This window comes from Sorex araneus, chromosome 2 (genome assembly GCF_027595985.1).
Source record: "Sorex araneus isolate mSorAra2 chromosome 2, mSorAra2.pri, whole genome shotgun sequence".
NCBI lineage: Eukaryota > Metazoa > Chordata > Mammalia > Eulipotyphla > Soricidae > Sorex > Sorex araneus.
The window spans coordinates 116,995,708-117,015,536 of record NC_073303.1 but is presented as its reverse complement, the minus strand read 5'-3'; the positions used below and the strand labels follow the sequence as shown (position 1 = coordinate 117,015,536).

General features: G+C 38.6%; 1 protein-coding gene across 1 annotated transcript; it reads left to right on the top strand.

The window, feature by feature from the left end:
* The first annotated feature begins 1,892 nt into the window (after positions 1-1,892).
* Positions 1,893-17,570, top strand: LOC129401694 (L-lactate dehydrogenase B chain-like). Its single transcript, XM_055124480.1, has 2 exons — positions 1,893-2,019; positions 17,194-17,570. The coding sequence occupies exons 1-2, from the start codon at positions 1,893-1,895 to the stop codon at positions 17,568-17,570; spliced, it is 504 nt and encodes a 167-aa protein (XP_054980455.1).
* Positions 17,571-19,829: the final 2,259 nt, after the last annotated feature.

Sequence of the window (19,829 nt, the reverse complement as noted above, 5' to 3'; positions counted from 1 at the left end):
ACACACACATCACAGCTTTAGTAGGTATCCAGCAACTTGATTTTCCAATGGGACTGTGTTTATTTGCATTTTCATAATCAGAGGGTTACACTTCAGTTTGTTGACATACTAGTGAAGTTAAAAAGAGTTTGTGCAATGTGAAATTGAATTTTTTTGTGACTTTTCTTTATATTCATATATTTGTGAGATCAAGCAGATCCCACATATATGAATAATATACTTTTCTGGATTATAGGTAATATTCTCAAAATATGGATCTTAAATTTTCTTGGTAGAATCTTGTAATTAACTGCTGACCACTGTGATTTCCCTCATTGTTAATGTCTTTTGAAGAACATTACATCTTTATTTAAGTGAACCTAAAATAGAAAACAAACTTTTTGTTTGTTTCCTCTAAGAAGTAATTTTTGAAGTTAAGGCAACATTCTATATTTTTCTAAATGTTAAAATTGTTGTTAGTATGATTTTTTCACTGGTGTGAGTTAGAAATTTACTTTTCTTTTCAGCATATCATTTTTAGTATGCTATTCCAGTATTTAAAAAAATCATTCCAGCATTTCTCTACAAGTATTCAATTATACCTATCATTGAAGATACCAAGCTCCCCATTTACTGAGTGCACAGCCAGGAGCAACCCCTGTGTGTAATCACAAAAAGGGGCAGGTGCTCCATGTCTCCCACAGCCCGAATTCAGTAGTCTCACGCTGCTTCCCCGACCCCGGGGAGGTCGATGACGTTGGGCAGGTGAAAGAACGAGGACCAAGCTGGTTGCTGATCAGTTACCATTTATTCAATCTTCCGTCCCTCTTCTCTCACACTCTTCCTTCCTAGCTCCTCATTCCTCCATCCCTGCTCTCTGGATTCTACTCTGGATTCTAGTCTCTGGATTCTCCTCTCCCCTTCCCTCATCTCTTACCCCTACTAGTCTCTCCCCACCTTGCCCTCTGGGCCACACACAGTCTGGTAGCAAAATCAACATAAGAAAGACCTTCCTGAGGGCCCACCAGGTTCACAGGAAACATCACCTAGAGGTATTCCAAAGCCCTCCCTGACCACCTGCAGGCAAAATATCTTCTTAAGGTGTTTTTCTCTTTTCCTCAGTCCAAGAACTCCATCAACATTTTAACAGTAGTTATTTTGAGTAGACATAGTAAGAGATACATTGAGGCTTGTAGGGCAGCTCTCCTGGCAACATCTTGCCACAGACTCAGACTATAGCTCTCAAGTCAGCTTAATCATTCCTAACCCTAGCAGGATCCGAATCTAGTTGTTACTTTTTGGATGATGGCAGCATTTGTCCATGACCAATCTCTTAAGTTATAGTTAAGCATTAGGCACTTTGGCCAGGCCCATCTCGATGCCAGGGTAGCGCATAACTCACCGCTTGCCCTGGGTCTGTCCTGTCCCTCGTTGGGACCCTGTTTTGGGGGGTGCTAGGAAGTAAGGGCAGCTGAGGCTTAGGTCAAGAGAACAGATGCCCTGGAGGAAAATATCATGTAGAGTCAAATGACACCCAGGTTACAAAAGCATAGCATTTGGGACAAGTCTTCCTGTGCACATACAAAGGACTTGGCCCTGAATAAACTATGCAAAGGACTCAAGGAGAAGAGAAAAACAATATTTACAAGTCAACAGAACACAAAGAAAGGATTAAAAATAAGCACAGAGGAATGGGAGCACTGTGATGGGAACAACCCAAATAAACCTAAACTACCTGAGGCTATGTTATCCTACACCCCTGAGCATCACCAGGTATGACCCAAAAAGTAAAAAAAAAAAAAAAATTTAAATAGGGTACCAGGAGAAAAATAGTGTAGTACAGTAAATTTATTGGGAGAATCTAATGGGTGAAGAAGAGAGGTAGATTTTGCTCCTTGCAAGGCTTCTTCAGAATGGAGAGAGTCATTACATATCCCAGGCATGGGTATGTGGACCACTTCCCACTTATAGGAAAATGGATGTTAAAGTATGAAAGTTCACAGAACTGGAAGGATGATGCAGGCAGCATTTGTGTGGGAGGTATGTGCGTGCTTTTTCCTCTGCCAACTTAGTTTATATACAGTTTGCCAAGGGCTGGAGTGATAGCACCGTGGTAGGGTGTTTGCCTTGCAAGCAGCCGACTCGGATTTGATTCCATCGCCCCTCTCAGAGAGCCCGGCAAGCTACTGAGAGTATCTCGCCCACACGGCAGAGCCTGGCAAGCTACCCGCCCGTGGCATATTCAATATGCCAAAAACAGTAACAACAAGTCTCACAATGGAGACTGGTACCCACCCGAGCAAATCGATGAGCAATGGGATAACAGTGATACAGTGATACAGTTTGCCAAACTACTCCCCTTTTCCTCATGCAGATCTAAGGTAGTTGTCAAGTGGGGAGATCTTGGAGATCTGGCCTTTGTAGATGGAGCTCTCCTTGCAGAGGGTCCAGCCATCGCTCCTCGAAGGAAGTTCCCTAGCACTGGAATTCTGCATCTCAGTAGCTTTCCTGGTTCCTGAAATGTGTGTCTGTTGTGTCAAAGGTCTTTGGGATGGTTTGGATTTCAGATGATTTCAGACATTGTTTTCCCCAACACCCATTACCAGAGTTTCTCATTTCTGCCTGCCATTTTGATAGTATGGATTGAAAATGTGTAAAGTTTCTGGCATATAAAGGGTACTCAGCTCTTTTCACTCAAAGCTTAATATCTGTGAGCAATGCAGTAAAAATAAGAATCAAGAGCATGACTTGTCCAGTTCTCTTTCTAAAACATACAGATTAATAAGGATTTTGTGTTGATATATTTATCACATACCAGTGTCTTATATTTCATATATTTGTGTCATATAGTATGTTATTTTCTCTGTATTACTAAGTTGTAATTTTGAGTTGTACTAATGGGATTTGCCATTGAAGTAATATTTATCATTTTAAATCACTTTTGTCCAATGTAATTATATTGCTGAACTCTAAGGCTTATTTAGTACTTATTACAAGTTTGTGTCTTTAAACCATGGATCCTGTCTGCTTGTCCTATATTTCATGAAAATTGTCATAGCAGTATTAGCTTTCAGAATTTTTACAGACTCAATAATTTCTGTTCTATGTGTTAATATCATATATTAACCATCTTTTATCTGATTTACCTTGCATAGTATTAAAAGATCATTTTATTTTCACATATGGCAGGATATGCCTCATTCTCATTGATGAGAAGTTAGCTTTTTGGGGGGTATTTATATATTTTTTATATTTTTAGTCTCTAAAGAAATCAAAGATTGAATGCTACAATGCTTTAAAATAACCTGCCCCCCAAATTCAATTAGGCAGGTAGACTAATTAGAATAAAAACCAGCCAAAGTTTACATTATTTGAAAACAGCTATAATTCCATATTTTCTGAATCAAATGAAAATGCAATTGAAGTGGTCTCATATATTTAAGTGTTTGAAATAGAGAAACCGCAGCGGCGGCCGCAGTTTCACCGCCTACCCTACCCCGGAGGAGTCGCAGCGCCTCAGACATAGAGCCATGGCGGCAGTGAGCGCAGTGGCTCATCCGCTGTGGGGTGCTGTCAGCCAACCACCAGGTGACCTGGGACTCAGCGCAGGTGTTCAACCTGCCACAGACCCTCTGCAATAGGGTCCTGCTCTACCAGCTGTTCAATAACCTACGGGCGCACTCCATCAGCCTCAAGGAGACCAACCTGAGGCCACAGATGTCCCAGGTGCCGCCCAGAGATGCAGGCACGTCTGTGTTTGTCAGTGTGCAGATTGTTACAACATGCTAGTCAACCAAAAGCTTACATTCGGTAGACGGGAAAACCTGTAAAGGCGATTAGAGGCCACCCCAAAAGCCTCTGTCCCTCTTGGAGAGCCCGGCAAGCTACTGAGAATATCCTGCCCACATAGCAGAGACTGGCAAGCTACCCGTGACGTACTCGATATGCCAAAAACAGGAACAACGACGGTCCTCATTCCCCTGATCCTGAAAGAGCCCCCAGTATGCCACCGGGCTACACTAGCCACTAGCACTCGACAGGGATGAATGGAGACGTTACTGGTGCCCGCTCAAGCAAATCTATGAATAACGGGATGACAGTGATACAGTGAAAGATTGTAGTGTAGTAATAAGAATGTGTGGAAAATAACGTAATATATTTACATCAGGGGAATTTAAATTCTTTAAATTTTTTTACAATCTATACAGTATCAGAACCAATAAAAATGATACATAAAGGACATTATATAAATCTTTATATATACATATATATATTTAAAAGACATGCCTGTCTTAGCTGAACAAGGTGCAGCTTGAAGATACAGTCGGATTGTGTGATTGGATTCCCTTTTAATTGCTCTGTGACAGACTTCACAGAACCCTGTCAAGTTTCAGAAGAGGAATTACAAAAGAGAATTTCACCTGTGTTGTACCTGTCACAAAGAGAACTGTTGAAACTTGGATAATGGGCGTATGCCCTGGTTTTCTCTGAGTTAATTGCCTAAGGTCTCCTCTGTAGTAATATGTCTGGCTAAGGTTTTCAAAGAGCGAAAGTTGCTAGACTGTAGAGCTATTTAATACAACCCTTTCTGACTGACTTTCAGGATACTCAACCTTTCCAAAGGAAGGAAAGCCTCATTTAAAAGGAAAAAAAAAAGGTTAATTTGTCTTCCTGTGAAAGTTTCCAGATAACTAGATAGGTATTAACCTTTCTGAAAACTCAGAGCTGCTTCTATAAAGCTGCTTCCACTAATGTGCTGAGGACTATGGAGGACAAACAAAAGAGATAATTATTTTATCATCAACTTCATTACCACAATTTATTGAAGTTGTCGTGCGGTGCGTTATACATGGAACATGGAGTGAAGTACCACGGGGAATTAGAAAGGCGGAAGACAGTTCTGCCCAACTAACTTTATAGTCCTAAGAAGGACCTCCTGAAGGCTTGAGCAAGGAGAGCTGAGTCTCAGAGCCCAGGGACTTGAAAAGGAAATAACCACCCGTTTGCACTGTAATTGGTCCCTTTGAGGCTAGCTTTGCCTGAAGCAGATATAATTTCAAAAGGAAGCAGACAACTCGGTTGGGTTCTTCTTTAAATGATCTGAGGGAAAGCATGGGATAAAGACTGGGGCATATTCCTTGGAGCTTTCTGTCATTGAGGCAAGATCTCGATGTTAACTCAGGGGAAAACTTGTACACTCCTTGAGTCTTTTATTATTACATTTTACCATTCTCCTGAGTTTGCTGAGTCTGATTGTGTAAATACCAGAATAGTAACTTTCAAACTCTATACTTCATTATTAATGCTGACAAAGCCAAATTCCAAATAGACATCTATCTACATGATCTATATCTATATTTGCATTCTTACGCATCAGTCTGCTAAACAGCAATTCTTAGAGAAACTGTTCATTAGAAGAATACAACCATTTATAAAATAAAACTATGTTTTTTTGTTCCAGAAAACATGCAGTTAAATAAGATATCTATTAAAAGGCTACCTTATAGAGATAATTATGCCCCACATTATTAAATCTAAGTCATGAAGTCATGCTTTATGTCGAGTGAGTGCTTCAAGTGCCATTATCTAGAGAGTATGGCATGCATTGACAGATCTCACAAGAAAGGAAGAAGGAAAATTCTCCATTAATTACATAGTGTTTCTTTAGGTAGGTGCTTTCAAGTGATGTTCAGGAGATTTGGAACCTGTACCAACAATGCTTAGATCACTGGACTGGTGGTTCAAAGTGTGGGAACAAGGATGTAGGGTTACTCTGGCCCTGGGGACACCAGGGCACACTGGGGGATGCTCAGGGCACTATGTATTACCAGAGATTGAACCAGGTCTGGCACATGGTAGACACACTTCCTAACATAAAGCCTTTCTAATGGCTTTTACTAAACTTCGGTTAAGATCAGGATCTCTTGGATCGTTTTAATATGCAGATTATCCACTTCATCAAGGATGAATTTAGAATTTTTAATTTCACCCAGAACTCCAACAGTTTGCATTGGATTTATCTGAACATCACACTTTGAAATACATCTCAATGGATGGAAATTCTTTTACCCCTAACAGTGGAGCACACAGGACTTTCACTCTTTCTAAAAACCCAAATGTAGATTGAGTAGAGAGAGGCAGAAAGGACTGGCCAAGAGAGCAAAATTAAATGCATGGAGAGTTGGCTTCAAGAGTCCGATGTCCTGCTCTTTATGTCCAAGGACACGCCGGCCCCTGCCAGTTTAATTTCTAATTACCATGCATTTCCATTCAGTTTAAGTTTTTTTTTCCAGGTATATCTTACCTTGTTCCATCCTGTATTCTGAGCCTGATGCTTTGCTTACTCCAGCATTTCTGAAACGTGGCCTGGTTGATGCTTTAAATTTGCAAGGAACAGACTAATTTTTTTTTATCTATTATCACACATGTCCTTGGTTCCATTCATAGACTCAGAAAGGGGACGATATTAATTCTCTTATTATTAAAAAAATATTTGGCTACACCTAGCTTTGTGCTCAGGGATCACTGCTGGTGGGCTTGGGGACCATATGTGGTTCCAATGCTCAAACATGAGTCTGCTGCTTGCAAGGCAAGCGCCTTACCTGCTGTACTATTACTTCAGCTCAGAATTCTTTTATTATTGTTCCACATGTCTGGTTCTACAAATGAGTCTTACAGCTAATGCAGGATAATTCCTATTTAGCCTTCCCATTCTTACTATTTTTTCTCTGTGTTGCAGTTGCGTGACCTTTATAGAGTACCACACATAGTCTTGTGTGCCTTTCTGCTATTGACAATGATACGGAACGTCAGAGGACTGAGTCAACTCAATGTCTTTAGTAGAGGAGAGATTTTAGGCATTGAAGAAATAGTGTAATTGGGGTCTCCACAATTGGAAACAGCCACAAAAGATTCTTTAACATTCTTATTGAATGTCACTTGGGAGATTTCTCTCCCCAAATCATCTACTGCTTTGGATTCTACTCTATTGGTATAATACCAGGGATTTGAGCCTGGCCTAACCCAAGAGAGATCTCCAGCTCTCGATTGCATAGCCCAACCTAAGATGGTCCCTAAGAAAAATGGAATATTGCAGAAACATCTTGGATCAACTGTTCTCTCTTTCTCAAGATTTATCTTTTCAGGCCAGAGGGGAAGGATCTGCACATTGAAGGTACAGGAAATTTGTGTTATCTATTCACAAATTTGTGTCACCTTAAAGGAACAGAAACCCTAAAGGAACACAAACAGTAAATTAACACATTATTTCACTAAGCAATGTTTAACCTGTGAGTCTGTCCCAATTCGGCATTCTCAATAGCCATTCCCAACTCCTCCAAGGCGAAGAGTAATTATTCATCTTTTCTAAGACAACACAAATGAAAAGAGATTTCACATGTTAACCATGGTTTAGGTTAGTCCATCAAGTTAAAAAATGAAAGTGGGGGTTGGGCAGGAGGAAAAGGCTGCTCAGACAGAGAAGGGAACACCAGGTAAAGTGTGGTTCGAGGACTTTCTGGGGATGGGAGATGCGCACTGAAAGTAGACTGTGGATCAAACACAGGTGGCCACTCAATACATCTATTGTGAACAACAACACCCAAAAGGAGAGAGAGAACAAAAGGGAATGCCCTGCCACAGAGGCAGGGTAGGTTGAGGGGAGGATTGGGTGGGGGGTCGGAGGGATACTGGGATCATCCGTGGTGGAGAATGGGCACTGGTGGAGGAATGGGTACTCGAGCATTGTATGACTAAAACACAAGCATGAAAAGTTGTAAGTCTGTAACTGTATCTCATGGAGATTCACTAATTAATAAATAAATAAACAAAAAAATAAATAAATAAATAAATAATAAAATGGAATAAAAAGAAAGTGGAGGTTTGGTGGTTTTTTTTCTTTTTTAAATATATCACTCTATTCTAGCTCACAGAGCCTCATTTTATAGCTCAGCTGTGAATCCTATATAATTCCCTTTGTAAGTAAGTTCCTTTTTTTGATCTTGATGCTTTTATTTATTTATTTATTTATTTATTTTTTTTAATTTAAATTTTATTGAATCACCATGTGGAGGGTTACATAGTTCTCAGGATTATGTCAGTTATACAATACTCAAACACCCTTCCCTTCACCCATGCCCATATTCCATCACCAACCACCCCATTATACCTCCCGCCCCCTCCCGCCCCCCCAGTCCCCGCCCTTGTAAGTGATAAGTTGCACTTCGTTTACACTTTATCTTGGTTACAGTCCATGTTTCAACACATAACTCACTATTGTTGCTAGGGTTTCCCCCCAAAAAAGAAAAGACAGTCCCACTGTCAAGGAAGCATTTGATGGCTCTCCATTGCTGAGAATATAGAGATATTAAGTCCTGCTGTTTGTTACATAACTTTTCTATTTTTTCCCCCCCTCGTCCCGCGCCACCGAGATCACGCCTGTTTAGTAATCACCACGCTGCCTGACAAAGGGAAAACAAACCAAAAAAGATGGTTATTTCTCATCATCAGCCGACGTGGGGCTCTGGCTTAGTTGATAGTCTGGTAGAATGTCTGCCAGCAGTTTCTGGAACCAAAAGTAATATGCTGGTATTGTTCCCAGCTCAAGATTCCACCAGCGTCCCGCTGTTCCAAGTACATAATAATTTATTCCCTTGTATCCCATTCCCACGCCACTAGATCCGTGTCAGCTTAATGGACATCATACTATGGTTAATGCCACGCCGCGTTTCTTCCCGAGAAAGAAGGATATTTCTTCTCAGCCGGCGTGGGGATATGGCTTAGTTCAGTCTATAAAGATGGCTACCACTTTGGTAGCCTTCAATATTTCAGCAAAAGACTTACTATTCTTGTTAGGATTTCCCACCAAAGTCCAACCCGTTAAAAGGGAACCATTTCATATTGGTGATGATTAAATGACAATAGGTTGCACGGCCATGGCAGCGGCCTCGCGGCTTTGAATTTCTGTATAAAGTCCAGGGAAAGTACAGCCAGAAATTACACGTCGCTACAAACTTTAACCCTATTATGGTCCCCCCAAAGTCCAACCCATTACAAAGGAACCATTTCATATTGCCGATGATTAGATGACATTAGGCTGCTGCGGCCGCGCGGTTTTGGGTTTCTATATAAAGTTCAGGGAAAATTCTGCCTAAAATTCTATCGCTACAATCTTTTACCCTTCAACAAAAAACTTAGTACTATTGTTTGGAGTTTCCCCCCACGTTAAGCCCTGCCAAAAAGGAACATTTACACGTTGCTGACAATCAAGAGATATTAGGTTTTGGATTTCTCTATGAAGTCCAGGGAAAATTCTTTTGGTAACTGCATCACTCGCTGGCAGCGCCTGGGCCAGAAGCTCCGAGCACACAGTTTGGAGGCATTTTGGGGGCGCCGTCCGTGTCCAAAGTGGTTCAGTTGCCTCCGGGGTCGATCTCGCGCGGGGCCGGAAAAGGCGATCTTGATGCTTTTAATAGTTGTCTCTGTCTTTGCCTTTTGTCATGCTGATTATTGTGCCAGCACTACTAACTCTGAGGGATTCTTATTTGTGATTTCTTTAGTGGCTCTTCATTGAATTTACCTTTTTCCTTTTCTTCAGGGACACTGATAATTCTTAAATACATCCTCTAAACTCATCCCTTAATTTTCTGTTATAATGTTTATTTCATTTCATCTTTCCCTCCATATTTTTGTTGTTGTTGTTTTTAAGAGATGTCTTTAATTTTTTTTTTTTTTTTTTTTTTTTTTGCGTCACAGCCAGCAATGCACAGGGGTTACTCCTGGTTTTGCACTCAGGAATTACCCCTGGCAGTGCTCAGGGGACCATATGGGATGCTGCGATTCGAACCTGGGTTGGCCACGTGCAAGGCAAACGCCCTACCCACTATGCTATCGCTCCAGCCCCAAGATGTCTTTAATCTTGTCTGGGAGCTTTCCAATGTTTTTCTCTACTGCTGTTATGTCTGCTGTTCAGACTTTCTCTTGAGATTTTAATGTCACTACCATTACTCTTCATTTCGGTCATGAGTATAGTAAATGACATGGATATAGTAAAATGCTGTGGATATATTGAATTTTGTGGATAAAGTAAAGTTTTAAAAAATGATGAACATCTCACCAGGAACACTCTGTCCAGCTAGAGGATCATTCACATTTGAAGAAATAAAACAAAGTTTCATGGACAGGCAACATTTCAGAGAATTCCTTGAAACCGGCTTTTGAGAAGCATTAGAGAAGTTTCGTTGAAAACAAGACAAATTTCTCAGCACTGTGCCCTTGAGCATGGTGTTGGCTCGTGGACGGCATGTATGGTTGCCCTCCAGTAGGTTAAGAAAGATCTATTTGTTCTTAACTTCTAGGGCGTTTAATACTTATTCAGTAGTGAACTAATAATTTATTTATTTATTTATTGCTTTTTAGGCCACACTTGGTGATGCAGAATTACTCCTGACTCTGTGCTCAGGAATTACTTCTGGCGGTGCTCAGGGCACCATTTGGGATGCCGGGAATTGAACCCCGGTCAGCACTTGCAAGGCAAATGCCCTACCCGCTGTGCTATTGCTCCAGCCCAATTTATTTATTCTGAGTATTCTATCTTTATTTAGATTTTTTTATGCCTAAAGATATCATTGTTATAAACTTTTACTAATTAATCATAATACTTAAATATTAATTATGTCAACATATTTATTAACATAACATTATTTTTTAGAATAAAGCACATTATTATACTTTCAGAAACCTATTCAGATTTTCTTTCGTTTTCTTCTCACACTTACTAAATTGTATCTTCATAGGATTTATCTGTTTCATGTCAATTTTTATTAGCATAGATTATTTTTACTATTTACTTATAAAATGTATATTCCTTAAAAAACAAAGATACACAGTTTTAATTCTTTTTTCAATTTATGATAAATTTACGATTTTGTGAAATTTTGGCAATTTAAGCTTAATTCATTTATATGTGTGAAAGTGTCATCACCCCTATTTTAAAAATATCTGTCATATGTGGAACATAAAGAAATATAGTAAGGGAACAACAAGTGGCCAAATGTGTTTGAATTGATGTAAAGGTGTTTGAATTGATATAAACTCAGTCTATAAAACTGAGTTTAAGTGGGAGGGGGAATGGTTGTGAAGGTCCTCGGGACACTGGATGATGGGTTTGGTATTAGAATGATGTTTGTATGAATTGTGCATGAAATGTATAATTAACAGTATTAAAAATCATGGAGGGAGCTTGAGCAATAGCACAGCGGGTAGGGTGTTTGCCTTGCACGTGGCCGACCGGGTTTGATTCCCAGCATCCCATATGGTCCCCTGTGCACCGCCAGGAGTAACTCCTGAGTGCAAAGTCAGGAGTAACCTCTGTGCATCACTGGGTGTGACCCAAAAAGAAAAAAAAAATCGTGGAGCCAAATAAAAATGGCAAAGAAAATATCAAACAAGAGAAACCAAAAAAAGAGAGTGGGACTAAAAGCCCCACCTCTCCACCACACGATGAAATATGAAATCTAATAAGTAATTGCTTAGTTTAAGGACAGATAAAGTTAGAGCTTAGAAACGAAGATTATGAAATTCTTTGAAAAGTGCTTTTTCAACGCACAAATGCAGATGGTCAGAAAAAATAATAGATAATAGTTGCAAAAGACTTTGCATACTTATTTAACCACTGAATCTTTTTATAAAGCATCCTTGCATGGAAAAAAAATTCAAAAGGACCCTGGTTTCATTAAATACATTTAGAAACTACTGGCTTATTTTAAAACCAGATCTTATCTAGTAATTTTTATTCTTTTGATTATTGCTTTTTTTCCTTTACACACCTGTATTCTACCTAGATTTTTGGCAGTATTCAGTTGTCTTTTTTTCTAATTGTGAAAACTGGCAATCAAGTGAACATTTATAAATGGACATTTTATAAAAATTTGCCAAAATTTCAGTAGCAGACTCTGTAACTTTCCCTGGGTGCAAAGATGCTTGAGCACATGTGCAGGTTTGTGTTTATGACATGTACATAAACAAAAGAAATGTAATTTGATCATCAAGTTATGTTAAAGGTTATAGAAAAATGAGAATGGTCCAAGGACATGGTCTAGAAATTAAGCACAATCTGCAAATTATTCTGTATATGCAGAATCTGTTTTGTGAGTTATCAATTCTAAAAATAATATTGTTGGCTTGGTGGAACAACCATGACTATATTCTGTGATTGATTATGTTTCCTAATAGAAAAGAAGATAATTTTGACTCATTATTATTTATGTTCTACTTTACCAGGCATCGGCTACTGATTCCTAACTGCCGGTTCCAGTGTCTGAATTCTAAGTATTCTTTTCTTGGTAGTTCCAGATTAAAAACCCAACCAAACATATCCAATAAATACATTGACCTATTTCTCCCCTAATTTGTTATTGTACAAGTTCTGTTTTCCAGGGTACACCGCGACTTTCAAAGAACAATGTTGAGGAAAAGACAAGAGGCAAAGTCTATGAATCATTTGTCTTTTATAAAGTGTGTTCCCAAGAGCCATTACCAACCACTTTGACTTTTCTTTCCCTTTGCTTTTTGGATCACACCTGCCAATGCACAGGGGTATAACCTCCTGACTTTGCTCTCAGGAATTACTACCTGAGGTGCTCATATGGGATGCTAGGAACCCAGGTCGGCCACGTGCAAGACAAACGCCCTACCCTTTGCACTGTCGCTCCAGCCCCCCACTTTTACTTTAATCTCTGGTTCAAGTTTATTCCACAATCCCACCAATGACCTTCTTTTTTATATTTATTATTTAAAAATTTTATTTTGCAAGGCACCCCCTAGTGGTTCTCAGAAGATCCAGGCTTTCTCCTAATGATTCTGAGCCAATCAGTTCATCAATTCATTTCAAGGACCCAGGGACATGGCACTGCTCAGGCCCATCTCCACCAGGAATTACCTGGGTCATACTGGTAACGCTTGTGGGGAGGGAAGTCTAGGGTTGGGGTTTCACCCGATGATCTTCTGCATCGGACCTAGGTTGGTCACCTGAAAAGCATGTGCCTTAACAACTATACTGAGTCTTTTGCCCTCATTGTGTTTAATAAGCAATACACATCTGCTCTATTGGGCAGAACAAATAAATTATGCTACTGTCAACATTTGAGATGCTTTTATTTTCCACTGTGAATGTATTGAAGTATAAATCATTAAATCACTTTACAAATGAGAGCAAAAGGCATGTAGGAGGTAACATTGAAATGTAAATCAACTCCGGGGCATTAAAAGGGGATTCTTTATGCTTTTTTAAAAAAATTGGAGTTATAATATTGTCTACAATTTTATGTTGCTCATATATGGTGGAAATAACAAGAGTGAAAATCATGGAAAAAATCTTTAATATTGGGCTTGATAATTCTCTTAAAAGGGAGACTGGGAGAATAGCAGATATCATTCAGACAAGAAGCTCCAGAAATACAATAAACAAAACCAAACCACTGAATAGTCATATGTTAGAAAATAAACACAGTTAAAGTATATCCATTGCTAGACCCAAAAAACGTATTTCATATGATGGTCTTATAATAGCAAACCCAACATAACAAAAAGTGAAAGTCTTAAATATCCAAATAATGTGTGGTTAAAAAATCATAAACTAAAAGTATATGACATCTCTGAATTTAAAGAAATATATGGAAGAATGGAGAAAAATTAACTTCAGTATTCATGTTTATATACCCTGTTTTAAAATGTCAAATTTTCCCAGACCAGAGAGATAGTGTGGTAAAAAGTTACTTTCCTTGCACACAGCAGTCCCAGGTCCAATACTTAGGCCCCTATATTGCCTCCCGAGCACACAGAGCACAGAGCCAGAAGTTAACCCTTAGCACTGCTGAGTGTGGTCAGAATACAAACAAAAATTCCAATCTTTTGTTTCTTTGTGAGATAAAGAGTACAGGGGTTAAGGTTCTTGCCTTGTATCAACCTTTGTTTGATCCAGAACACTGCATAGTGCCCAGAATCGCTGAGTGTGGCCCACCTCCTGTTATGAATCATCATCATCTTCATCGTCATCATCATCATCATCATCCTGTTGATTGGCAATTTTCTCTAGCAGTCTCAGTTACATCTCCATTTGTTTCCTAGGAGATTTTTAGCAGCCTGAGATTTTAGAAGCCTCTCTTTACTTGTCCTTCCCAACGGTGCTGCATTAGAGGCTCTTTCAGGGTCAGGGGAATGAGACTCATCATTGTTACTGGTTTTGGCATATGAATACGCCATGGGAAGGTTGCCAGGCTCTCCCATGTGGGCAGGAAACTCTTGGTTGCTTGCCAGGTTCTCTGAGAGGGAGAACTAGGCTATAAGGTATCGTGCAGCCACTTCCAGAAATTGGTTTTGTAATCTCTAGATCTTGGCCACTAATGGGATTACAGGGCGCCGGGGGCAATTTCTGGGTGTGACCGCCCAGCTACTGGAAAATGGGGGATCTGGAAAATAGGGGATCTGGGCGTAAGAGGCCCAGTGCTGATCCGAGCAGGCTTGGAGATCTTGGCCCCAGGTCCCACACGCCTGGGTTCCTTTGCTGGTTTCTTCTTGTGTGAGGCTTGTCCAAACGTGTGGAGAGGGGCCCTGAGCATGACTGTGGCTGGGTTTCGGAGGTCTTTGGCTGCCGGGTCTCTGCTTGGGTGGGGAGGGAAACTCAACCCACCCCCTCTGAGGGGCCCCAATGAAGACAGTCAGGCACTGGGGCAAAAGACTCCGCTCTGTGGCCACATGTTATGAAAAATGTTATGTTATGTTATGTAAATAAATAAAACTTGAAACGGTGTAAGTAAATAATATTTCAGCTATCAGGATGAGATACAATTCATTGACCTTTTACTTTTTCCTAAACGATGTTAATAAGTATTATAGGTATTAGGCTCATTGGAAGTAATAATAAGTTTATAAAGGAGACTTTTTAAATAAGAAGAAAAAATATTTAAACTAGAAGCATCCATATGTAAATGATACAATTACCTATTCCCAGTATTTCATTATCAGTCAACAAATCAGCTATCACATGGTATGTTACTGATGAGATTAAAGATTGCCACAACTCCTTTAGAATAAATTTTCTAAAATCTCAGTACATAACATAACTTATTAAAAGAGGTAAAAATTGCAATGAAGTATATCAGAAAGAATATGACAAGGGTCATCATAGAGGAAAAATAAAAAACTAGCTCCAGGATGTTCCAAAATTAGTTTAGGATTTTACAGGGAAAATAAAATTCTCAAGCTGGACATACAGGAATAGGGGGACTGAGATATGAGATTCCCTGTGCAAAATGTAGAAGAAATTTCATCTTAATTATTTGTGTCAGTTTTCATTTGAGCCTTTATCCAACCTCTGGATTTCTCATTTGGTTTCTTAAATACCTTTATACTGGTCAATTATTTTCTCATAAGGAATTGCTCATTTGTATAAACAATTGTTAAAGTCAATTCACTACAGCCCAATTATTTTTTAATTTTTTAATAAAGGCTATATCCAGTGGTATTGAAGGTAGGACATGCAATGCCAAGGAAAAACTCAGGGTCTTGCACAGGCTAAGACTTTGCTCTAACTCTTGAGCTAGTGCCTTAGCCCATCAAAACATTTCTATTGACAAATGTGTGTCCTTGTCTGAGATTGCTTCTCAGACCGTCATTCAGAAGGCGAATTTACGCAGGTCATGTAATGTGGTGCTATTTCCCAAATACTAGTCAGATAGTTTTCTTTTTCAATCTGTAAATTACTCTTCAAATCTCAGCATGTCATTTTATCTAGGGTTGCTACTTTAAATTTCCACCATATTACATTTTTGAAATTACCAGACAGAGATTTATTTTAAAAAATATGGCACTTATGGAAAAATAATAAGATGCTGGATACAATAGCTAAACAATACTATAAATAATGAATCCATGTGTGTTAAAAGATCTTTCAAGTTATATGATGATTAAGAAAGAGTAATTCTGGGGCTAAAGTGATAGCACAGCGGGTAGGGTGGCTGACCTGGGTTCAATTCCCAGCATCCCATATGGTCCCCTGAGCACGGCCAGGGGTAAATCCTGAATGCAGAGTCAGGAGTGACCCCTGAGCATCGCTGGGTGTGACCCAAAAAGCAAAAAAAAAAAAAAAAAAAGAGTAATTCTACCTTTGTCTTGATTTCATGCAATGTAAAACAAAAGCTTTTAAAATTATCTTGGTAATTTCATGATGTTATCATTCAATTTGTTTTCAATATTAGTTTTTAAATATTTGCATTGTTAGTAGAATCTGTTTATTTTAGATATTGTGAGAATGGTGTTTATTTTTCTTTCTGTATATGTACTCTTTTACCCTAAATTGTAATTTATTATTCTTTGATCTTCCTGTAAAGATTCATTACAATTTTAGAGTATGTCATTATCTTTAAAAAATGTTCTTAATTATCCATTATATCAAATGAATCCAAGTCAGGGCCAATAAACACTTTTCTTCATAGGTAGATTTATTTATTTTGTGCTTTTGAGGGAGATTGGTATTTTATTCTTCTCTTTTAGATGGTTAATTACATTAAAATGACTTTCATTTTTCTTTTTAAAATAGTTGTATGATATTTATCTTAGAAATCATGAATTAAAATTGACTTGGCAAAGTAGATTACTTAGAACATGGGTTAAGTAATGAAAGTTCTCTCTGGATAGTCATTTCTAACTTGAATTATGGTTCTGCAGATTGAAAAATGGCTGTTGAGGTAAATTCCACAAGTACAAATGATAGAGAAGAAAAGAGCAAAGCAAATGAAAAATAAATGGCAGAAATGAACAAAGCATCATATAAAAGTTTGAGTGAATGTATTTTTAGAGAGATGCCAAATAAATAAAAAAGTACAAAAAAAAGGTACAAAATATTTAAAAATATTTGACTATAATTTGCATTAAATATACTAAAGATTTTAGAATTTAGGTGTCAGTTTTAAAAATATGCTATCTCATTTGAAGAGGGGATAACCCCCCCAAAAAAAGGGAAATTATATTTTCCTGTGTGTAGGTAAACTAGAAAAATATCAACTCTGAACCGTTTTTTCAAAGCAGACATAAAATTTACTTTTGTCTTTAATATATGTTGTATTGTTTACTTGTCTTTAAATATGCTTTATTGTTTATTTACGGATTTGGGGGCAACAAGAGGTGTGTTTAGGGGTTACTTCTGTTTTTGTGTTCAAGAATTACTCCTGGAACTGAATCCAGACATGGGCACAGACCACGACAGTGAAAATTGGAAGGGAGTGCATAAGATGGTGGTGGAAAGTGCGTATGAGGTCATCAAGCTGAAAGGATATACCAACTGGGCCACTGGACTGAGTGTGGCTGATCTCATTGAAACCATGTTCAAAAATCTCTCCAGGATTCACCCCATATCAACAATGGTGAAGGGAATGTATGGTATTGAGAACGAAGTCTTCCTGAGCATTCCCTGTATCCTGAATGCTCGCGGCTTGACCAGTGTTATCAACAAGAAGCTGAAGGATGATGAGGTCGCACAACGCAAGAAAAGCGCTGATACCCTGTGGAACATCCAGAAGGACCTCAAAGACCTGTGACTGCGGGCTGCCAGGCTGTAGAAATGTGCAGGCGACACCGTGACGGACTTGGCGCCTTTAGTTTCCATCCATATACATGCATCTCAGTCAGCTTTTATCTTCCTAAACATGTGAAAAGGGGGCACCCCAATGTCAAAGACCTCACTGGCATAGTGCTTGAAGTATGAACCTTTGAACAAATAATAAATTAATAACTGTAGGGTTAAAAAAAATTAGAATTACTCCTGGAGGTGCTTGGGAAATAGTGTGGAATGTGGAGAATAGAACCCCAGTCAGCTGTTTGTGAGACAAGAGCTCTACTCACTATCACTGTAGCTCCTAAAATTGTCTAATATTTTGAAGTGAATGTTAGTGTATTCCATTGTTGCAAACTGATCAACGCCTGACTCAAGTAATTCTGATGGGTGCCCAGGAATAGATATATTTCAGAGTAAGAAAGCACAGTGGTAGGGCATATGCCTTGCACACGGCCCACCCGAGATTTATTCCTCTGCCCCTCTCGGAGAGCCCGGCAAGCTACCTAAAGTATCTTGCTTGCACGGCAGAGCCTGGCAAGCTACCCATGGCATATACAACATTCCAAAAACAGTAACAAACAAGTCTCACAATTGGAGCCGTTACTGGTGCCCACTCGAGAAAATCGATGAGCAATGGGATGACAGTGACAGTGAAATCAGCTCCCAAATATTAGGAACATAGCACTAATGGTCTTTCTGTGTTTAAGTAAAGAACATTGCTCTATAATAAAATAGGGAAAGGTTATAGGGGAAATAGAAAAGCAAGTAATTCACTACAAATACAAAATCCAGAATCACAAGAAGTTTTGACTTATAAATAACCAAGACTAGCTTGGGGATATCTAGTAACTAACATGAAGGAAAAGTTAAAGATAAACTGGGGCAATTCACGGTGCTCCCAAGAACACTGTAAGTTTCTCTGGGGGAGGAAAAGGGGCAATTCTCTGATGAAACCTATAGCACTTAGCATTAATATCCCAAAACTTAACATTTGCAGGTCAGTCACCTACTCCATGGGATAGCCTAGCCTTTAAACTATATATTTTGCATGAAAACAACTTCAGTTTTAAAGATAATTTTGAGCTTAAATCAAATCCCAGCTCATTATTGTCTGAAGTAAATATAATTTGGCTCCCACTTCGCATCTGATACCCCTTATCAACCATTTCAGGAATGTGACTACTCTGACATATTATTGATTTACTAAGACCGAATGTAGAAACAGTTAAAAAAAAAAGTTTAAAAAATAAATAAAATTGGCAATGTCACAGCTGCATAAAATTTCTTCCAATAAGGAGTTTACCCTAGAGGGAATAGGTACTATCCTGACTAGTTAGCTGGAGATGGAAAAGGTGAGGAGAGCAATCTCTTGGAAATGAGTGGCAATTCTTCACTGCAATCAGCAGCAAGGTGAAATTTGAGTAAGTTGAAAAAATATTCAAAGAAAATTGCTCTCCTGATGTTTTCTATTGCTGGTATGGGAGGCCAAGCATACAGTCATGCAAGAAAAGTTAATTGCCTAGGAGGTTTGTAACAAAGGAATAAACCAGAGGGAAATCATTGGATTGGAATCCAAATACAGATTTTCAGAAAAGAAATTAGTGAACAATTATAAAGTGAAACACAGGGCAAAACGAGCCTGCGAAATAGTAATAAAATCCTAGCAGACTCTTGAATTACTTCCAAATGCATGAAAACTACATGTGTAAGTTCTAAACATATTTGTGTACAAATGTGGTTTCCAGTGAATGAAAGGATGCTAAGTAGCACCTACAAAATCTCTAAAAACAATTCATAACAGTATGTCAAGGAACATCAACATTTTAATGAGGACAGGAGTCTGACAATTGTATAATTGTATTTTAATTGAAAAAACCATAACTGTGTATAAAAATTCTAGTCATTAGGAAACACATTGCATAGTTATGTATATATATTTTTACATAATATTTACATATATTTCTAAAGAAAGACTATGATTGGATTTTTTTAAACTATTTATTAAATCACCATGTGGAAAGTTACAAAGTTCTCAGGTTTATGTCTCAGTTATACAATATTCAAACACCCATCCCTTCACCAGTGCCCATATTCCACCACCAAAAACCCCAGTATACCCCCCGCCCCACCCCCTACTCCATACTGTATTACTAATGAATTTCACTTCATTTTCTCTTTACCTTGATTACATTCCATATTTCACTACAAAACTCACTATAGTTGTTGGAGTTTCCACCCAAGA

Coding starts and splice junctions, on each gene's coding strand:
- LOC129401694 (XM_055124480.1), top strand. CDS start 1,893: ATGGAGAGAGTCATTACATATCCCAGGCATGGGTATGTGGACCACTTC. Junction 2,020..17,193: donor AGGCAGCATTTGTGTGGGAG/GTATGTGCGTGC, acceptor TTTGTGTTCAAG/AATTACTCCTGGAACTGAAT.